We start from the raw sequence: 22019 nt of genomic DNA, 5'->3' as shown, positions 1-22019 counted from the left end.
GCAATACATGCACTGTCTAAATTAAACCTGATTAAAAATCCAAGAGTTTTCATGGATATCTATGAATATCTATTCTGGATGCAGTGTAACAAGTACTGTAAATATATAGGCTGTTTTTCCAGAACCACTGTAAGTTGTGCTCCTGTGCCTCTTCAGGAGCCTGTGCCATTCGCGGTGCCATGTGCTTATAGTTACAAAACACACCTGAAAACCTGGCCCTACGTTCTGAAGCTCACTCGCTTGTTCACAGAAGAAATGCCACTGCTGATTGTGCCTGGGGTGAGGAGGCTACCTTGGGATTTCTGACGGCGATCTGGTGGGAATGCTTGTGCAGCCTCACCTATTAGAGCTTGTAGGTGAAATTCCAACCTCGAGCTCCATCGTTGTATGTGAAGAGTAGCACACTCTTATCTAGTCTGGGACAACACTGGAGTCAGTTCTTTATGCAGTTTCAACTCTGTATTTTCTTCTTGAAGGTACTATGACAAACCCTGTTCATGAATTCAAGCAACCTTTTCTTCTTTAGGAGGGAAAACACGAGAGTACAAATTCTGCAAGGTGAGCCTTTCTTGATCTCCCAGCTTGTTTCCCCATAACGAGTGTTGTTTTCTACCCCCTGCAGACTATTGGGTACTGATGGACGTTTCCGACAGCCCTGAGCGAAACCCCTGCTCTCCTGACGAAGAGGACCAGCAGCTTTCCGATGACGAAGTCCTGAAGGAGAGTGGTTCAGACCGGGAACTTGATGGAGAGGGTGGGCAAGGCAGCGTCCTGGGAGAGGAGGAGGAGGATGCAGCCAGGGGACTGAGTCATGGTGAAGAGGAGAACCACTCGGATGAAGAGGACCGCTTAAGCGAAACCAAGTCTCAGGAGTCGGACAACAACGAGCAAAGCGGGGAGCTGAAGAGCCCTCCGCCTCGCAAAGGAGAGGAGGAAGACCGGACAAATGACCTTGGTGATGAAGCGTCCTCTGTCACCCGTGAACTAGATGAGCATGAGTTGGACTATGATGAGGAAGTTCCTGAGGAGCCAAGTGCTCCTGCTGCAGAGGAGGATGGTGAGAAAGCTGCTGGTGAGGATGATGAGGAAGAGGAGAAAGGAGATGATGCCCATGAAGATGAGAAAAAATCCAGCAGCAAAAGTGATGATGAAAAGGACAGTCAGGATCCCCTCAAGGAGAAGAAGAAAGAAGAGGATGATGGAGAAATTGATGATGGAGAAATTGATGTAAGTAGGAGCTGGTCCGAGGTGGGCAAAGTCCTACAGGGAGAGACCTATCCTTGTGTTTCAGAACCGTTTGGCTGTTAGGCTGCCAAGCCTTCTTTCTTCCTTGACGCGAGTATCTGTTAGCTGTGTCCCTCCCCAGTGTGCGAGTAACACACTTTTTCTTTGGAGGTGAGAGCATACTGTGTACCAAGTCCTAAACTCGGTGGCCAGGATGTCTAGTGCCACGTACTGTAGAAGAACTTTGTGCCGAATATGGTCAGAGCCGTCACAAATAAGCTTTGTTCCCGTTGAATATGGCAGGGCTCCAGTGCTTTAAGAAACTATTCTGCCTCAGCTCTCAGAGGACTTTTGAATGATGCTGACGGCAAATTACTTAGCCATGGATTAGGCGTTCATAAGCTGTCTCATCAGTTTAGGTTGAGAGGCTGGTGCTGTAGAGTGGCTGCCGTGTGCTTGAGGCATCAGGCGTGTGCGGGCAGCCCGTGGCCCTGAGCTGTTTTGTTGGGCTCTAGCAGCATCTGGGCGCATGGAAGAGAAACGCGGGGTGCTGAGCTTTCTGGAAAGTGCCTAACCAGGCAGCCCCTGCGCATGGTTTGGGTGATGTGTTCAGGGATGTGCAGTCCCAGTAGCTACTGTTTCACAGCGGAGAACAAACGCAGCTATTTAGAAAAATTGAAAACTGGTTTTAATTGTTTTGGAGATTAGGGCAAATAGCACTTTTTATGCATGTTTGTGTTTAGGTAGGAAGCACTGCAGTACAGCAGTTGTATTTAATACAGCTTAATACCAGTTTCCCTCTTCCAGGCAGAAGAAGACAGGACTTTGCACTCCCACTATTTGGATTCAAGTAAGGTGTCTACCAGACCAGGAACTCACAGAAGTAGAAACCCTCCTGGGGGTTCCTGGTCTGGTGGCCACCTTACTTGAATCCAAATAGTGGGAGTGCAAAGTCCTGCAAAGAGAAGGTGCCCGTCCAGAGGACCTGGCTGGCTCTGCTCCTGGCTGTCCGTGCCAAAAGTGCTCCTGCACAACTAGACTAGGTTGGGGCAGTGTTGCGAGAATATCCTGGTGACCAGGCAAGGGACCAGTGGACTGCGGATGGGGTCACTGGTGGGGCTTCTCAGCCAAGGAAGGGAGGGTTCAGACTTGGGAGATGCTGTTGCCTTCCCGTCCCCATTGCTGTGTAGCTGGCCTGGCCGCATGCTCGGGAAGCTCGCGGGGCCTTGCTGGAGAGACCTTCCTCCCTTTTTATTGAAGAGTGGTATATTGTGTATTTTTCACTCTAATGGTGCTTTGACAAGTTCTGTTGCTTAAAAAAAGGTGATGTTATTTTTTTGTTCTTCACGCCCATTTTGGCAGGTGATTTTTGTTAAACACGTATTTCCCATGTATTTCTGATTCAGTTACAAGGAATTTGGTGTGTTGTGGGAGAGTTCAGGCAGGAGGAGAAAAAAAAAAAAAATCCTGGAGTCCTGACTCCATGCCTGCTTCTTGATTAAAATATGAATGCTTTCCTTTAGTGTCTAAGGCATTCTTGAGAGCGCTCTCCTTACAAAGCACAAGATGAATCTGTACTCTGGTTTTCATACATTAACTCATAACAGGGTTCCCAGCTGCCTGATTCCAAGGAGACCTCACAGAAATAAATACTTTCCCTTTTGTTCAAGTACAGCATTTGCAAAGACTTCACACAGTTCTTTTGAAAGAAGCAGAGTTGAGCTGGTTATACCATTCACGCGTCGTTGAATGCCATCCCCAGCTTTGGAGGAAACTGTTAAATCTCTGCATTTTATTCTGCTTTCTTGGTCACAGGGTTCTGTGTGGGGGGGGGGGGGGGGATATTAATGCAAATTTTAATTTGAATATATGTGTAGTCTTTAAAATCCGCTCTTGTTCAGGAGAGCTCTCCTTGTATTGCCCTCAGAGGAATGGGCTGTTAACCCATCTCTGCACATCCTTTGTTTATCTACAGCCGAGTGATGGTTTTCCTCCTTTCCAGCTGCTAAATTGATCAAAGTACATAACTTTCTTAATCTTTTCCATGTAGACAACCGCTGTCGCTGCCACAGGGTTGCTGCGATTGCCACGCAAAGGGAAGGCCTCCACCAGATGCTCCCTCTTCAGATGTGTTTCATACGCTGACAACTTCTGTGGCGGTGAAATGGAGGCAGGCCGAGGGAAGGCCAGGGTGCCTTTTAGGATAAATAACTGAATTCCTTGCCAGATACCTCTGACAACTCTCTGGTCGTGTATGCCTTTGCCTTCTACATCGCCACCTCCTTTTAGCTCCTTTTGACTTTTCGGATGCAGCCTAATGAAGCCAGTGAAGGCTTTTTTTTCCCTGGAGAGCAAAGGCAAAGGCTGGTACTTTAAAGTTTCAACAACTTTCTTCTGGAGGTGTTTCATGACTGTTATTTCACGCTCGTCCCTTGCGGTTCTTGGATCTTTGAAGCAACCTCCGTCTCCCAGAATTTCTTCCTGGGGTTGCTGTGCCTGGGGATAACGTAGAGTTTTGTTAGAGCTGATTCACAACTCCTGTGTGGAGCTGAGGAGTAGAAGGGAAGGTGTCAAGTTGTTGCCAGAGAGGACTGGAAGAAATACGTGTGACTTTTTTTTTCCTGAAAAGCTTGTGTGCGAGATTGTCGCTCAGCGTTGTGGGGAAGCATTTTATAATTAGTTATTGTAATAGCAGCCATCCTTCAGAACTTGATGTATAGGTGTGTGATGTCTGTACTGGGTTATTGCATTAATGCAGGAATACCACGGTGTATTTTAAATCAATGAACAGAAGGAATTGGCTTGAGCTAAATAGGGATGACACGAGTGCTGAGCAGGGGACAGTCCAGTTTAAAGGCTCTGAAGGGTAGTGGTATTGCCCGCACCAGCGGAGCCGCGGTAGCTGTCGGTGCGCACGCTGTTAGCCTGCGGGAAGGAAAGGTAACGCGATTTAGCTCGTTTGCCTCAAAAGAGTATGAAGTTGCCTCTAACTGCCTTGCACGTACTGCCAGCTAAAAGTGCACAGCCAGCCCCGTTCAGCTGAGGTATAAGAGCTTAATCCACTGTACCGTTGATTTTGAGCCTTTAAGCGTATATCGGGTAAAATGGAGCAGCTTGAAACCTTGGTCTGTGCTGTGGCACCAAGGTGTCCATAACGCCTGAAGGGTTTTGCAGTCACCTTTGAAGCACTGAAGTTGATGCGTCTTCCTGTTTGTAGCAGTGCATTGGACGCCCACGGGTATTTATTGTAACTTTATATTGCTTTTCTCTTGTGTTTTGCTCCAGGGTGTGTTTTCAGTGACTGATATTTGACCATATTGTGAAATGTCAAGTCGCTGCAGAAAATGCACCACGTGAAATGTCAGCTTGTCTGTCTGTTCCAGGATGATGACTTAGAAGAAGGAGAAGTTAAAGACCCCAGCGACAGAAAAGTGAGGCCACGTCCCACCTGCCGATTCTTCATGAAAGGTAATGACATGCACGGCTTGGTGGCCAGATGCTGAATTTACATAGAGCCAATATGCAAAAATTGCTTTGCCCTAAGTATGGTGAGCCCAGTAGAAGCAAATAAAGGAAAACTTGCTAGTGTTTTTAAAACAGCATGGAATAAAACTGCTTGGGCTGATGTAACAAACAATCAGCTGTTGCTTAGAGGTTGTTCTGTGGAAAACAAAAATGGCAAATACTCGTTGTTTCTTATCAAGCTCATGCCTTGCCAAAACGTAATTGTTTCTTGCAATCCCATATCCATCCCACTTCCCCAGTTATTAAAAGACATTTGATGAAATTTTAAAATAAAAAGTAGGGCTAGAAATACTGTTTCCTGCTGAGAAATATTGATGTGACATCATGCTGACATCCCCCGAGCTGCTGCAGCCCCTGCAGACGCATCTGTTGACCAGGTTCCTGCGTTGCCTGCGTAATGGTGTCAGGTGTTGGCAGCTCACGTATAGCTGTTTTTGCAAGCAACCCAGAAGCCCCAGCGAGACGGCATGCTCGAGGGGTGACGTTGGACCTGACAGGGTGAGATGTGGTGGTGGCCAGTACTTCCACTGGGCTGAGGAAATGGTCAGCTGGAAAAAAAAAATCCTCATGTAAATAGAAGCTTTTTCCTCAGGCCGGAAGATTGCTCCACGCTGTATCACGTACCACATTTCTGAAATATGATTGGGATTGTCAGTCTCAGTCGGAAGGAATTGGGGTTAGGAAATCATAAAAAGTATTTCTTACTGCAAATGAGACCTAAGACTTGAAACTTTTAAATCTAAGCAATTGTATTTCTTTTTTTTAATTCTTCTTGATAGGACATTCCCCAAAGTTTGTGCAACTGCACAACAGCTATCTTAGACTGTCCTGCAATTTTTTTTAGCGTAGAGAATAGGTTTTATAAAAGTTTTCTTATTTAAACTGATCATAGCTGTCTTCCACTTCCTTCAGCTTCATCTCACTTAATGTTTGCTCATTTACTTGGTTTTATTTACAATCTCCCATGAAACAATTTATGAAAATCTGAAATTAAAAGAAGGGTGGAGAACAGGGTGGAGTCTCTTATTCCTTGCGTCACTGGCATATGCAACGTAGGGAACTGCTTAGGGGGTTTCCGGAGATGTGACCATCAGATATCGCGTACTTGGCTTCCTGAATGTCTTCCGGTATCAAATTTTCTGCCTGTGCTGAGGCACGAACGTGTTGGTGAAGATGGTGGAACAGGGAAGTCCCTCGGCAAGGAATGCTGTTTGTTCCTGAATCCTCAGTGTGACGTACGCCTCTATGCAGCGTGGAAATATTTGCCTGAGTCAAAGTTCAGGCTGCAGGATCTCCTGCCGCAGTTGTTTTTCTTTGATTTGGCGTGGGTTCAGGTAACGCTGACATCCACTCTTGCTCGCCCCTTAAAGGCTTTATTGCCACCAGGGAGATCAGGCGCTGCTCATGTGCGACCTTGAAGACATTCAGATTTTTGTCCTTGCTGTGTCTGAGGAGCACTCGTGTGGCTGCGTCTGTCCAGTGGCATGAATTGACTAGCTTGCAAAGCCTTCCAGTGAAGTAGCTTGATGTGTAGCCACTTGACATACGTAGCAGGGCCCCTTACTTGCCAGGGTAATCATTCCCCTTGACACTTCAGTAGGGATAGTAAGTGTTTGCGTAGGTGTCTGGCAGCCCCTACACCCGGTGCTCAGGCACTGAGAAAGGATGTGTTGCTCCATGAGCTGCTGTGCAAAGGGATTTGTGCTCTCGCGACGTTTGACAGTACAAAAGCGCCCAGCGTTGCCTCTGACAGAGAACACCAGCTCGTGGTTAATCTGGGACTGATGAGGAGCATTTCCAGGGACCTAGGTGCAGTGTGAATTTCTGACATGCTGCCCTGCCAGCCTTGACTGGGGATTCCTCCTTGGGCCGCAGCAGTGTTAAATGCTCCATTGCCTCTAAAGTCACTGTGCTAATGCCTGAGCTAGCGCTGAATTAGCAGTGACTTTGTGATGCAGGTGTCTGCCGGGAAATCTGCAAAATGTCTGTTGCCTGACGTTGAGTGGATTGCCGGAAAAAAAAAAAGGCTTTTGTTTCAAAGGCAAGCTAAAATAAAGTTGGGCATTAGCTTTGTATCCTGTTAGAGACCCCTGAGTGTTACCATCTCTTTGAGGGTGGTACCTAAAGCTAATGAGCAGCTTCAGATTCGTCTGCTGCCCTCCGTAGCGATGTCTCCTTTCCTGCTTTGTGCTGGCCAGCCTGTGGAGTCGGCTGGAGAGAAAAGCTTTGATGTACTTCATGCCTCACCAGGAAGCTGTTTGTTTTGAATGCACTGTGATGCTTTTTGTTGTCAGGTTATATTCGTTGTTTTCTGTAAAAGGTAAAGCTCCTGACTTGAAGTGTTTGTCGTTAATAAGACTTGAAGAGCTCATAGCCTTATTACTGCATTTGCTTGATGGTGTGTATGCATCCATCCCTCCCTTCTCCCCGCCATAATAAGGTTCTTGTACGTTCATCCATCTGTGGCTGGATCTATTTGTCCTCTCTGGGAAGGCGGGGGAGTGGCAAGTGTCTTTCCATGTGTATGAAAACGGGTAAATCTCAACAAAGTTGGAGAGAAGAAAAGCCTCATTGTCTGAAACAGCATTATTCCTTGATGGCTTTTAAATGGTTGTGGGGCTGAACAAATGCTTGCTGTAGGCAAACAGGGGTCTAACAGAACTGTATTTCCGCAGGTCACTGTACTTGGGGCATGAACTGTCGATTTATTCACCCTGGCGTGAATGACAAAGGAAACTACTCCCTGATCTCCAAGCCTGAGCCCTTCTCCCCAAATGGCGCTCCTCCTATCGGCCCTCACCCACTGATGCCAGCCAACCCTTGGGTATGGACATCTTTTCTGTGAATCTATGGCTTCTGCACATAGCTTTTGTCTCCTGCTCTAGGAGAAGTGAAGATTTTATTTGAGCTACTAGTACTTTAGCAAAATTCAATACATCTATTGGATACGTGATTTTTTAAAAGGTGGTCTTGAAGTTGCTAGTAGAGATGAATAATTTTCCATGTGTGTCCCAGCTTATGTCCTGCTGATACATCTCCGGAGCATCCGGAGGTACTCCGGGGTAACTTGTTTACAAAGCATGAGTTTGCTACTTAAAACTAATGTCAAGTGTCTGTCTCTTTCCTCTTCTCACCTTTCTAACAGGGAGGGCCAGTTGTTGATGAAATCTTACCTCCACCCCCTCCAGACCCTCCAACAGAAAGTGCCTGGGAGAGAGGACTCCGCCACGCTAAAGAGGTAAATGGCATCCTCGGGAAATATGCTGACTGTCTCCAGAATCCACTGGCCTGTTTCGCTGAGAGCAGGATGCTGGAAGAGCTCTTTTTGGAGCATCTAGTGTCTTGCTCTTTTTAAGGAGCCTTCCTTTTGCCTTTCAACCTATTAACTGCATCTTGCTGTATATCACAGTTGTTATACGGTCAAGAGGAGCTGGCATCCAGGTTTGTTTTTTTTATATTAACATGAGCTAGGGAAAGTTTGTGGCCCTGAAGTCAAGCCCTCCACAAAGCAAAACTTTTGAAGCTGATCCAGTTTCCCTTACTTCAGTACCTATTTCTCTAGCACCTATAGGGTCCATGCATCTGATCGTTTCAGAAAATGGGGTCAGCACGTGTGAAACTCTTATTGCCTGTCTGCTGCTGTTCTGAGCTGGTGGAATTGTGAATTACACTTTCTGTGTCAAGAAAACTCCTGTGTCCTGCACATTCATAAGACTTGGGCAGAAGAAGGATGTTTTAGTTGAAGAGCAGGTTTCTCCCAAGTGAAGGATTTTTAATATTGCATTAATATTAAATTAATATTATTAATTTAATTAATATTTAATTATTTTAATAATTCCTCTGTGCCTCAGAAACGTTCTCTCTTTACAGTGTTTTTTTTATGTTATGGCAGGGATTAAAAAAGGCAACTATGAGAAAAGAACAGGAGCCTGACTTTGAGGAGAAGAGGTTCACTGTGACTATTGGAGAAGACGAGCGTGAATTTGACAAAGAAAACGAGTTTTTCCGCGACTGGAATTACCGCATCACCAGAGACGTCAGAGATCCAGCGTAAGACGCAGTCTTGTTTTTGCTACGTGGAGTAGATGGGTGGGAAATGTAGTGCAGTATGGCAGTCTTCAGTAAACTTGTTCCTCCAAGTGGGAGGAATGCTCACCTCAGGAAGTGGAAACAACTTCCATTAAGCAGTATGTACACCCGTTAAAAACTTGAGCTGCCTCCGCTCGCTCCAGTTCAACACTACCCTCCTTTACAGTCATCTTTAAACCTTTCCGCCTTCAGTGTCATTGGCATACTGGTCCCTCAAGGACACTATCTAGCTGTGCATTGCCTACCTCACGCCAGTGCATTCTTCCGACTTTTTTTCCTCTTGTTTTTCCTATTCCAACCCTTGAGAGTTTTAAAATGCTAAAGCTGGGGCTGCAAAGTTGGAGTATGCTCAACATCCAAGAGCTTCAGGGCAGCGGTTGTACTGTCTCGACCAGCTGGGTGTTTATTTGCAAGGGCATTGGCACAGCAGCTGGTCTTAACAAGCATCTTGACCAGTCCCAGATAAACTATTCAGTAAGACGCTGGTCAGAAAGCAAACCTGTTAGCTGTCAGGGCATGGCCTGGGCCAAACCAAACACCCTAAACTGAAGTGTTTAGGTGATTGGTTTTTTTAAGGAGGTAAAACGTAAGATGTTGGAGACCTCGGACACACTCCTGTCACGACTGAGGGCAGGCAGAAGAAGGTGCAAGGATGAATAAGTCAGCTCTGAGAGACTTGCTTAGTAGTTCTTGAGCCAAGAAATGGAATGGAAAAACAATTACTGAGAGGCTTGTATTCTGCACAAATACAGGTGGATCTCTGTTTCTCTCTTGCTTACACATCCACTGTTCTTCCCACATGTGCAGATTATGGATTATTTCTGCTCACTCGCAGAGAAAGTGTTCGCAAGGCGTGGCTCTGTCTACTTTAGAGTGAATGAACTGCAAAAAAAAAGTCTGAAAAGGAGCAGGTTAGGCTGTTGTTCAGTAGTCTTTGATTTGCTCTGGAATTTGCAATTCCTTTCCCCGTCTTAAAAAGAAGCTATCTACTCAGTTCTGCAGACTGTAACAAAACGGTTGCCCCATATTAATTTTTTCCTGTGTAGAAATTGGTCTTCTCTTCCTCTGAGAAGGCTTTCAGTTGCACCTGGGACACACTATCACCAGTGCTCTGTGGGTTGACCATATAGTGTCTTTATTTTATGATTGTATACGAAAACTAGCATCAGCGTTCTAGTTGTTTTATGCCACTGCCTCACTGATGTAAGAATTGTTGTGTTAGGTACAGGACTTCTCTGGGTTTTTCATATAGTCAGGAAAAAAATTTATTGCATGTAGCCAGTGTTAAACGGAAGTAATCGAACAAATGGCATTCCTGAAAATTCAAGCACCTTTATGCATAACCATACTGTGGCGTTAAAATATCTTCATTGTGTGTGAAGGCAAAAGTCATGAGGATGCTGCTGCTTGTAAACTCTAGAAAATGGTGATTTTTCTCACACACGCACACACTTACTGCACAGATTGACACCTTGCAGCAAACTAACCACTGGTGGTGCAGCTGGGATGTTGATAAATGCTTTCAGGACTGTCTTGTGACATATGAAGATGTCTAAATAGTTCATGAATACCTTTTTCTTTTTTGAAAAACTATAGGGAGGTGGACATCAAAGAAAACATTAACTATGGGTAAGCAGGTCTTTGATTCCAGTACTGTTGCAACTGTAAGAAAATATTCCCTTTCCTTTCTCCATTGTACTTCTTAAAACTTCCTAGGCCACAGACCGCTGTCCCATCAGGTGTGGTGGGCAGTTTATTAACCGAATGGACGTATTTGATTTTTTGGGTGATACCAATTATTTGCCTAAGGATTTAAGCACTGAATTATCTAAATGCACAGCAGTGATGCGTGTTTAAATGAATAAAAAGTCCACAAATGTTACAGGAAGGGAACGGGGAGATTTGGATTTGAGGTTGGGTTGAAAAGTAAAGAGTTTCCTTTTTGGTGTAGCTAGAGATTTTTTGGTGTCTCTTTGAACACCTGATGTCACCAAATCCAGACTGTTGTCTGGTTGGCATCAGGAGTTTGTTGCTGAATTAAGCATCAGTATTCAAGATTCCCTGGTACTCTTTCCCTTGGCTTATCGTTTCAGGCAAAAATAGAAATCTTAAACCATTTAAAAGCACTGAAAGAAATCTAGGTAGCCGCTTGACTTGCAGGGCAGCACTTACATCTTCGCCTGTTTTAGATTATTTGGCACTTTTTCAAATGCAAAAGTGGGCCCTTTATTCCTCTTACTTACAAGTCAGAGTCTCGTTATGGATAATCTGGAATTTGGGAGCACTTGCTTTATGATCTTAGTTCTGCCACTGACTCCTCTGTGGCCCTGGAAGTTTCTTGTTTCCTGTACCCACCTCCCCATCTCTACAACGGATCTGATATTTTCACTCCAGGTGGCTGGCAGGGATCGGATAGCGTTGAGTATGTGAATTAAAAACATCAAATAACGTTAACAGAAATCATCCAATGGAGGAAACATTACAGATTGAAGGAGGGTGGTTTTTAGATCCTTTTCCTCCCCAAAAGTAATTACGGTTTTGCAGTTGAGCAGGGTGTGCTTGCCAGTTCATTTGTGTGCTGGAGGGCCAGCACCTGTTTTCCACTGGAGAATATCAGCTGCAGATGTGGTTACCTTCATTGCATGGAGTAATTCCAGGCATAGGGACAGAGCGTTGCTGGCCTGCCCCCGAAGCTTAGCTTCTCCCAGTGGAAAGCTCAGCAACAGCTCGTGTCCTGTGCTGGCGGCACTGGGAATACACCCATCGCCTCCGGTGGCAGGGGAGTAGGAGATCACGATCCGTTCCACTTCGGATGTGAGGGTGCTTGAGATTTAGCTCTGTGTGCATGGACAGAAAACGCAGCTCTAAATCAATGAGGCAAAACGTGTTCTGTTACGTTTGCATACATTTGAAGTGGCTATAAAAAGCAATCGGTGTTTCTGCATTTTTTACCACATTGATTTGAAGGCTGAATTTGGTTTGTAGTGTTTCTCTTTTTGTGTTTATCAAGAAAGGTTTGTGCTTTTCTCTGATAAGCTTCACTTAAAAAAGACTGTCTGTTTGGGATATGTAGAAAATAAACCACTTTGTACGGTCATACTCCGTTGAAGATGTTTTTTCTCGTCAGTGCACAGTGACTAAGACCTGGCCTAGAATACGTAGAGTTTCTGTGTGGCGACAAGGTGATATTTCCCTTTCTAACCTTCCCTGTTTTTCATTGTAGGCTTGATCCCTATACAGACCCCTATTATGACTATGAAATAGAACGGTTCTGGCGTGGTGGGCAGTATGAGAATTTCAGGGTTCAGTACACAGACCCAGATCCATACCGTAACTACAGAGTAAGTAAGGTAATACCCCTTCCCGCACTTTTCCTTTCAACTTTCTTCCAGGTGCTTCTGGTGCTTGTCATGTTTCCAGTGCAGTGGTTGAAACGGGACTTTTCACGTATGTTCAAGATGCTTAATCTTACAAATAATTAAATCGTGACTTAATTACTGCACAGAACACGCTCTAGGTGCAGGGATGGGAGGATACTCTGTTTCAGCGTGATGAAGGCAAAAACATGTCTGAGATGGGAAGGTGGTTCCTCTTCATGCGCGCTGGCTGCCCCTCCGCGTACCAGGCAGTGGTGCGGCGCTTACGGCCGCATCTGCAGCCGTTCTTGGAAATGTTGGGAGAGGGGAGGGAGCATCCAGGAAATAACCTGACTGAGGACCGGTTCGCTTGTTGGTTATTGGGACAGACGGAAAGGATTAGATTTGGACAGGCATGATTTGTGTACGGATGGAGGCTCCAGCATGACTGTCCACCACTGGTGGAGTTGCACCTTGCTTGCTTTGAGTCAGAAGAGGAAAGCGCCCAGCCAGTTGCTAAAATCCCAGATGCAGTTGGCTGGTGTTGCACTGCTGTAAGGTGTAAAGCTCGGTGAAAATAAGGCTGTGAACCCTTTCCCTCCGCTTGCTTTTGCCCTCATGCAAACTGTTGTGCCTCGAGGGTAGTGGCAAAAATAATAAATCCTGCTCGGTGGGGAGCTTTTCAGTGGTATTCGTCACATCCTTTAAAAAGTGGCTTTCCCTGTGCTACAAGACCTTGCTGTTCTACAGAAGCAGTGCATGAACAGGAGCCTGTCCTCACTATTGTTGCACATGATGCATTATCAATTATTTTCATGGTGCTTGCTTGTAAAGTTAATTAGCTTGTTATAAACATGATTAACAATGAGAGTAAATACTTGTAAACATCAATACATTTATTTAATAAGCATAATAAGTCAAATTAATCTTTGACTGCTGCCTTTGAAAATTACAACTGTGATGAATACGATGCGGTGTCTTGTTCCTCTCCACTTTCTGCCCGCTCAGCAAACAGTGATGGCCAGCAAGCTCCAGATTATTTATCTCAATACTTTGCTCTAACATGGGAGGGCGTATGTAATTGTTTGCGGTCCAAGACTTTGAAATTTTGCTGCCCACCTCGTTGGGAGATGTTACCTAACAAGAAATCATCACGATGATTTCTCTTTTTCTTTTTAAAGGAAAGAGAGCGAGAGCGGGAAAGGGAAAGAGAGAACAGACAACGAGAAAGGGAACGCGAGAGGGAGCGAGAACGGGAGCGAGAGCGGCGCCAGCGGGAGCGAGAACGAGAAAGGGAACGGGAGCGTGACAAGGAGCGCCAGCGGCGGAAAGAAGAGTGGGAACGTGAGAGGGAGCGAGTGAAGAGAGATGAAAAAGACAGGCAGCACAGGGACCGGGACAGGGACCGAGACCGGGACAGGGACAGGGACCGTGAGAAGGAGAAGGAAAAACCAAAGCCCCGGTCCCCACTGCTACCGAGGTAAGTGTTTGCTGGAATTCAGACTTGCTATTTTAGTTGACGTTGTTTTAGCTGTGGATCACGAACCAGGCTCACGCTGATCACAGTGCAGAAGATCCCTGTTGTCCGCCACTCTTGAGTAAAGCGGTAGTTTCAAGAGGAAGGCAACGCTTTAAATGAGCTTTGCTGGCCACTAAGTGGAGCTAAAACATCGGTAAGAACCGAGTGTGCCTAACCTGACTCTGAAAGGAGGAGAGCATCTGTCCTGTAGGTATGGAGATGTTCGGCGTGTCCCTGTTCCCTTGAGGCTAGAGTACGTCTTGGGAGGTTGGCTGAGTCCCCAGTGCTGAGGGAGTCCTGCAGATGGTGGCGACTCCCTTTGAGGCCTTGACAAATGTCCTTTGAGAAGAACCAGGGCTGGTTTGGGAGTTTGTGGATAGCAAAAGCAGCTGGAGATTTATTAAGTAAAACTCCTAAGGGAGGCTAGAAAAGATGAAGGCATTGTATGCCTTGAAATGAGTCTCTGCTAGGTGTTACGGTGGAATTGCAGTGTGGAGTCAGGTTTTTTGCCTCTGCCCATTTTTTCTGAAAGTCCTGGTTCTGACCTGTGTGAAAGAGAAAATTGAACCAGACAGACTAAAAGTCTAGGAATTTCAAAAGCGAATCCTATTTTGTTTCTCTGTCAATTATTTAAGTACCGTGGTTTACCAGCGTACTGTGTATTAGGCATATTTTGTAAAGCACTGTATAAATATCACAGCTGAATATAGAACTTGTCTTATGGGAATTTCTAATGTCGCAACATCTTTCGGTTCAGAATCGGAGAAAAGTATCAAATTTCCTGCTGAAGGACATCTCCAGGAAAGCTGATTAGCAGCGTCAGTGTCTCGGAAACTAGTGGCAGATGGAGTCTTCTGACAGCGTGTTGAGGAACATGTGGACACACAAGCGTGTGTATGTGCGTGTTGGGGCAAAGAGGGGTGCAGGGGAGCTGTTTCCCAAGACATATTGGAGCTTCTCCTTCTGCCTGATGTCTGTGTTGTTTCTCGAGCACTAGAGGAAGGTGTGAAACATCGTGAGTGTGAGGAAGAGTGTGTTTTAATGAAGAACAGGGCTAAGAAGGCCTGGAACGAGGTACCACGTGGAATTGTGTGGTTTCAGGTGGGAGCAGGGTTTAGTCTTGAATCTGACCCAGAGTTTTTATTTGCATTACTAGAAGGAAAGCTAATTTTTGATGATGACCCTTTTTTCCAAGAGGAAGTCACAGTTTCAGAACAGTTTGAAGGTGTCTTGTGAGCGCTCTGGTGCGGTAGCAGTGTCAGAGTGGTTATAGGAATACATTTAATTATATGCTATGTTTAATTATAATCTTCACTTACAACCATAATTTGTGCACCTTAATTGCCACATTTGCTGTTGGTTTGTGCTCTCGTTGGGCTAGTGATGGAAGAGATCTCGCTCTCCAGAACCATGTGATGATGATGACGATGATGAAAGTGACATCAGCTGATGGGCAGCTCAGGTTGTTAGTCATTAACAGTCACCCTGACCGGGATCACTGCACGCAAGGCTGAGGCTGCTGGTTGCTCCTTCCCTTGACGCTCGTGCTGGGTCATGGGGCAGGGCTTTGTGGGAGAGCTTTCGCTATTAGTGCTGCCCAAGGTTTGCTGGGTAGGAGCGATGGCCGTGTTCGCCAATCTTGGATCCATCTCGCCCCGTGTAACCATCTGTGTGAGCCGAGAGGCGGGATTTACAGTGTTTGTGACGTTACGTGCTTTGTGGATACAGGTCCCCTGATTCCCTCCCGTGCCCCCTCCTGACATAAGCACCGCTTAAGGGAGCTGTGGATGCCTCTTGGATCTCCAAAACAGGCTTCTTAAGACGAGTCTTGGTAAATTAACAGTAGTCCTTGATATGCCTCTTTTGCTTTTTTTTAAGTCCGCTATTCTTTCTAGAAGCGAATCGTAGAGAATCTACTGTTGGAAGTGTCCTCGGCCTTGTCCTGTAACGCAAGCGCTGATGACTGTAGGGCCAGGCAGAGCTGGGAGAGAGGGACAGCAAGCAGGGCTTGCCTTTGGCTTCATTTCTGCGGGGCTTTAAAAGCTGGTGGCAAGAACCGTTTTGTAATTTTTGTGTTGAATAGGGAGCTAATACTGAGCGGAAAGCTTTAAAATCTCCAGAAAAAATCTTAGGTCAGCACCTACATACAGTATCTCCTCTTGGAGGAGAGTGGAATTAATGGGAGTACTTACCAGTAAACCCAAAAGTCCTACGCTGTTGAAGGCAGCTCTCCAAGTACTCTTAATGGGACTTCAGCTCCCGCTGTTGAAACCTGTGTCAACATGAACGCTCTTACTGCAGTGTTTACAGGTGTATGGATGTTTGTTTGCAGAGAAAATAAAACTGCAGAAATAAGTTTTGAAAAAGCTTTTTAGCAAACGGAAAGCATAATTCAACTTCTTTTCCCTTGGAGAAGACACCTGTCATCCGGCAGTTTGTGTTTCCCTACACTGCATGCCCCAGAAGCCTCTGTCACGCTTACGGTGTGACTTGGCTCTGGGCAGTGCTGTTTTGTCCCACGTAACCTTTTTGACAGGCTCCAAACTTCCTCGTGACAGTGCCACCGTTCGAGCCGTCTCACCTTTTCTCCAAATACCTTCGTGCCGTGCTGCAGAGGGTCGGGTTTGGCACCTTGGGATTAAACAGCTCCCGAGTTTGTTTAATATGTAAAATGCTTGTGATTGCTTCGCCCTTCCTGGACAGCAGGATGCACGATAGTGGCGTAGCGCTCACCTGTGGGTCTATTTATAGACTCCGGGCTTTCCCTAATCACTAGATCCCAGCTTTTGGCAAGTCCGGCCTTCCCAGGCGTCATGCGGCGATGGGGGCTGGCGCGCGCCGGGCTGCAGGCAGCTGCCCGTTAACATTCCTGCACCAAAGGCAGCGCCGCTTCCAGCCGGAGCCCACGTGGCCCTGCTCTTCCCTTACTAACGAGCTGGGAAGATTGGAAAACTGCTCCACAGGGGTTGTGCAAGTGGCGAGGAGCTTTGCCAAAGGCAGAGCTGAGGATGTCTGTAATTACAGGTAGATGCCGGTCTGTCCATCAGCCTAAGAGCTCCCTCAAGTAGAGGCTGGAGGAAGGAACAAACTGACATACAGAATGCAGAGTCGAAAGGGATGAAAGAAAACTCGAAAAGCTAATAGCCAGGAACATGAAAACAAATTCCCTTTCCATTATATTGAAAGCAGAAAGGTTTACTCTGATCTCTAAACAGCAGTGGAGCAGTTAAGGCTAATAACAAAGAGAAGCCAGAGGACTTCCTGGCATCACTGCTTGCTACAGATGAGGAGGATTAGAATTTAACAACAAACAAAGATTGTAAACCCTAACAGACTCGGTGGCAAATGTTTCTCCTTAAACCTTTTAAAAGAAGAGACTGCAGTGTTTGGGCTTCAGGTAGGATTGTCACATGTCAGATTTTGTCACGTTTTGAAGGAGTGTGCAATTCTGCTTTATGGCATCACTGCTTGCTACAGATGAGGAGGATTAGAATTTAACAACAAACAAAGATTGTAAACCCTAACAGACTCGGTGGCAAATGTTTCTCCTTAAACCTTTTAAAAGAAGAGACTGCAGTGTTTGGGCTTCAGGTAGGATTGTCACATGTCAGATTTTGTCACGTTTTGAAGGAGTGTGCAATTGCTGCTTTATGCTTTGGTTTTGTTGTTTGTTTTTTTTTTTTCCCTAAGCTTAAGATGAGCACTCCAAGAAGTTTATAATCCGAGATTGCAATGCTGGTAAAATTGTTCCTCCTCAGGCATCGAACAGTTAAACAAGCCAGGACACTTTATGATCAATTAGAAGGATAACTTGGCTGTCTGTCCTTGTGCTCCCCATCTCCAGAACGAGTTCTGATGCCCCAGGCTGTGACTGATTTTGCTGAGTGCAAAATTTCTGCTTTGTATCTCTGTCTTGCCAGTGTAGCTCACTGTTGTGCAAATCACTTCAGTGATAAAGAAGTGGCATGAAATATTTTATTTGAAGAGACTTAGAGCAGTGCAAGACGTTCTTACCCGGGCTGCTGGTCTTTAGCTGTGAGCGAAGGCCCTGCACACAGGAAGAGTAATTTGCTTTAATCGTTCTATTGTTGCATAGCTCTTTATCCCCACCATCATGCAAGCGAATCTGATTGTTTCAGGAGCGCGTTAAGCAATGCGGTTCGTGTCGTGGGACCTGCTAGCGGTTGTATTTCCAAAGCACTGAGGGATACTGAGGGACATTGAGGAGCTGGACCCACTGGCGAGGGCAGCAGCCTCGGTATCGCTGCGTTGTTGGCTGGGGTTGCACTAAGTGGTTGTCAGCCAAGCGAGGAGGAAGAAGAAGCAGCGATCCCATGCTGCAGGTCCGTGAGATGGGCATTGGTTTCTTTCCCACCTGGGTTTCCTCTGCAGGGGATGCTGTGGGCCCTGGTGAGAAGCAGCGTGGCAAAATGAACCTTTGGGTGAGAAATGTCATCTCCAGTTCTTGAGGAAGTTTGTCCTGAAGTCTGACCTAAAAGCTATTTCCACGCAGACAAGTTTGGTCAGGGCCCGTGATACGGACCCCAAATTCTGTGGAACGCCGGTGCCAAGTCGGGTGAGGAGGAGGAGGCTGTTGTCCTTGGAGATGTTCCAGAGTCCGGACAGGAGGTGACAGCAGCTCCGAAGCTGCCAGGAAGGAGCAGGGTCCCGGTCAACTGTCCTGTGATTATCGCGCACACAACAGTTTTTTGGAAGGAAGCTTTCTTCAGCTGGGCTAGAGATTATTGATGGAATGCACTTATGCAGCCATTAAAAAGTAAAAATAACACCTGCGAGTAGGGACACTGTAAAATTTAAAGCAATGTCAGAAAGGGCAGCTGTCCTGTAGCAAATCATAAATCCTTCGTCAAACCCTTCCAGCAAGGAGTGTTGTGCTTCTTTCCAGCTTCTGTTGAGGTGGCAGTAGCCCTCAATTGTGAGATGCTATATAATGCTGCAGCCCCTGGGACAAAAGGTTACGTGTTCTCTTGGCAGAGCTCACCCTTGCATTATTTTTTCAAGCTAGTTCAAGTTGTCTTTGTAATAGGTCGTTGTTAATCTCTGGGGTGAGCACGTTAATGAACAGGATAACCTGGAGTCTAAAATCGATGTATGCAGGTTACCCAGGGCTCGCAAGTTAGAAAGTGTTGGAATGACGTTGATTAGATAAAGGAGTGGCAAAAGTAAGGGCATGCAAATGGAGTGATTCATGATAGTGTGTGTGTATGTGTGTGATCACAAACTGACTGAACTCGTTTTTCAGAAGAATCTGTAATTCTAAGTGTCCCTGGGTCGTCATCATCTTTCCCGACAGCTTTTGGTGGTCTCCCCATGCCGCCAGCTGGATCTCCTCCCTATTTTTTGAGTGTGGGGGCTCTGTACGAAAGGAGCCGTTGCTCAAATAGAGCTAGGTGTTTTGGTGGGCTTAGTAATAGCATCTCATCCTGTTGTATAAAGATGGTGCGGTAGGCTGGTGGATTTTGTCTTCTCTTAGTTTTCCCTGTGGAGGTGTCGGCTGTTTCTTATAAGAAATCCTTCATTTGTTCCCGTTTGTCCTGCCACAGGAGGAAGAGCAGGCAGGATAGACAACGGTGTGCTCTTCCTGGTTTCGGGTCAGGCATCGATAAGATCCTGGAGCGCTCTGAATTAGTCTTAACACCCATAAAAAGTTACTGAGGGGGGAAAAGCAGCCTCTGTCAAGAGGCATAGATTTGCTCTCCAGGTGTCTGCACCTTCCCTGGGCAGCTTCTTGGAGCGCAGTGAGTTAAGAGAAGCAAATGGCCCCAGGCTGTTGGGTTTCCCAGGCTGAATCGAGGCTTGAGCCGGACCCCTGTTCCTCCCGCACACAGCGGGTCTGCCATGCTGCCTTCAGTGCCACACGGTGCAGCGTCGCCCAGAAAAGGATTTCCCTCCTCCCCACGTACAGAACATGCCCCGTGCTGCTATGCAGTTCTTAGGACTCATAGTCGAGTGCCCTGTATGGTAACACCGCGGTGATAAACATTACAACAACTTGTTTACATCCCTATTTTTTTGTGGTGCAGCTTCCAGCTGGAGCAATGGAACCTGGTTAGACGGCTTCGCTTTCATTTATGCTCCCAGTTCATTTGGGAAGTTAGCGATAATAAAATCTCTCCGCGAAGCAAATCAGCAAAACTTTTCAAAGTTTTCCACAAAGGATTTCTGTTGGCTGGAGTTTTCGTTAGTCTTCATGGTTCTTGAGGTTCTGCCTCTGCTTCCACAGTAAAAGGGAGAAGGGTTTCGTAACCGTAAATCAAGATGAAGGGCATCAAGTGACTCAGATGTGGATCTCAAGGAATGTTTTTCTTTGGCATTTCAGAGATGGCATTACTGGAGAGATCTCCCAGACTGGATTTTATTAAAACATTGCAAAGACTGGGGCAGAATCGCTGCACGCGGGTGCCTCTCATTTAGAGGAGGCTCTCAAGGCGTCAAATGCTCAGCCCTTAGGGTAGATCACATCTCAGATATGTTTATCTACCTGCTGTGATGATTTCATACTGTAGGTTCAGATTGTATCTCCACTATTTAATTTCCAAGCCTCTCCCCATCAGGCTTTGAAGAAATCTTTTTTTTTTTTTTTTAAAGCAACTGATAACTCTGCTTTAGATCGAAACATCTTGAGAAAAGCATATTCTTTGCTACTATTGCACCAGGATCAATTAGCACCGGCTCCAAGGTTCAGCACTTCCCGTCATAGCCGCACGTAGGTGGCTTTTGGGAGCTGTTGTCCCTCTCCAGCCACACGAGCGACTTTATTGTGCCGAGATGGGAAAAATCTTCCCGTGTGCGTGCATGCTGCTGGAGTTTATTTTGCAGCAATTGCAGGTCCATTCACAACTGCCTTGGCACATGGCTCCAGTCATTCCTCGAGTCCGTTTCCTCTGGAATATTCCACTGACACTGAAGGAAAACTCGTGCCGGTGCTGCTGACGCAACTCTTGCTTTCCTGCAAGAAACGAAAAGGGTTTTAAATCATCGGTGGACTTTCCTCTTTCAGAAAATTGAGCTGTAACTGCCAGCCAAAACAGTAGCCCTGGAACCAGGCTGACGTCACTGGTGACCATGGGTGATAAGGTTTGCGTTACCTGTGGGAGCCGTGTCCCACGGGGAGGGGGAAGGAAGGAAGCACTTTTCCCCGGGAAGCTTATTTTCCCCTCGTAAGATTAGAAATGCTTCGGCATCATTTGCGTAATACATGAGGAGGAAAACTTGAGCCGTGCGGCTCCGCTTTTCCCCCTCCAAATTCTTGTCGAATTCAGTGACGTGCTTCAAACGGGGTTTATTTGGGAGCCGGAGCGTGTGCAGTTGGGAGCTGGCTGACCTACGCTGTGGTTTGCATTGCCAGCTGGAGCTGCCTTTGTTCCTCCTCTCATTGCCAAAGCCACGTTCAGCTTCAGTTCTCCGCTTGATTGCTGTAATTAAATTCCAGCCAAATATGCATTAACGTGTTCGTTCTGGAAAATAAAGCATTTAGTTATTTTAAGGTTAAAATGGGCTTCGGAAATAGCTAAGCTCTGCAGACCTCGCTCGTGCCCTGGTGACGCAGGATGCTGCTCCTCAGGGCTCTGGAAGGAAATTAAGCTGCTTTTGATCAGTCCGTCTTGTCAGTCTCTTTTACTCCCTCTGTAATTTTTTTTTTTTTGTTAAAAAAACTCGTGGCATAGGCTTACCTAATTAGGGAGTTAATTCTCAAATGTTTCCTAAAAATTGGAATTTGGTGGAAAAAGGAGACAGGGATTCACACGTGTGCTTTGGTAGCGTATGACTCTCTTGCCAGCCACTCTCTGTGCCAAAGTGCGTTAGGTTTGCCTGCAGCGTGGACTGCAGCAGCCTGGGTAACTGTGCTGGGCTGAGGACGAACTCGTGTAAAGTGCCGTGAGCTGATCTCATGGCTCACCACCCTGAAGCAGTCAGGCTGCTTCTCTCCTTCCCTCCTCTGTTCACTGTGGGTCAGCTCTCGCGGTTGTTCAAACCCCGCCATGGGCTGGTTGGACTCGCTGACCCAGCAGCAAACTACTTTTATTTTTTTCCTCTCCCTATCGAATTAAGGAGTTGAGTTGGCACATGGAGAGCTCCAACAGGCGCCAGATCCAGCACAAGACGGGAAGTGAAAATTACCCAGCTGTAAGAGTGAAAGTGAGGAGAAAGCCTCCCCCTTCTCGAGGTGAAATACATAGCTCAACCCACCCAGCAGTGCAGCACCAGGAGCAGCTATCGTATTCGGCATAGCTCTGGGCAGCCTTCCTGCCTGATCTGGGCTGGGAGCCACAGGCCGGCTGCGC

The 22019-nt window shown here is 46.4% G+C and overlaps 1 protein-coding gene across 3 annotated transcripts in view; it reads left to right on the top strand.

The window, feature by feature from the left end:
• The first annotated feature begins 631 nt into the window (after positions 1-631).
• Positions 632-22019, top strand: part of ZC3H18 (zinc finger CCCH-type containing 18) — a 41212-nt gene continuing 19824 nt past the window's right edge. For 2 of the 3 annotated variants that reach the window (XM_009277265.1, XM_009277264.1), the window contains exons 1-7: positions 632-1227; positions 4608-4692; positions 7425-7573; positions 7895-7987; positions 8642-8799; positions 12062-12188; positions 13376-13674. In XM_009277265.1, the coding sequence (XP_009275540.1) occupies positions 637-1227; positions 4608-4692; positions 7425-7573; positions 7895-7987; positions 8642-8799; positions 12062-12188; positions 13376-13674 (1502 nt within the window). In that variant the 5' untranslated portion in view covers positions 632-636. The remainder of the gene's footprint in view (positions 1228-4607; positions 4693-7424; positions 7574-7894; positions 7988-8641; positions 8800-12061; positions 12189-13375; positions 13675-22019) is intronic. The other variant, XM_009277266.1, reaches the window with a different exon arrangement.

This window comes from Aptenodytes forsteri, unplaced genomic scaffold (assembly GCF_000699145.1).
Source record: "Aptenodytes forsteri isolate BGI_AS27 unplaced genomic scaffold, ASM69914v1 Scaffold50, whole genome shotgun sequence".
Lineage (NCBI taxonomy): Eukaryota > Metazoa > Chordata > Aves > Sphenisciformes > Spheniscidae > Aptenodytes > Aptenodytes forsteri.
Note: the sequence above shows the minus strand (reverse complement) of the source record. Positions and strands in the feature narration are given on the sequence as shown.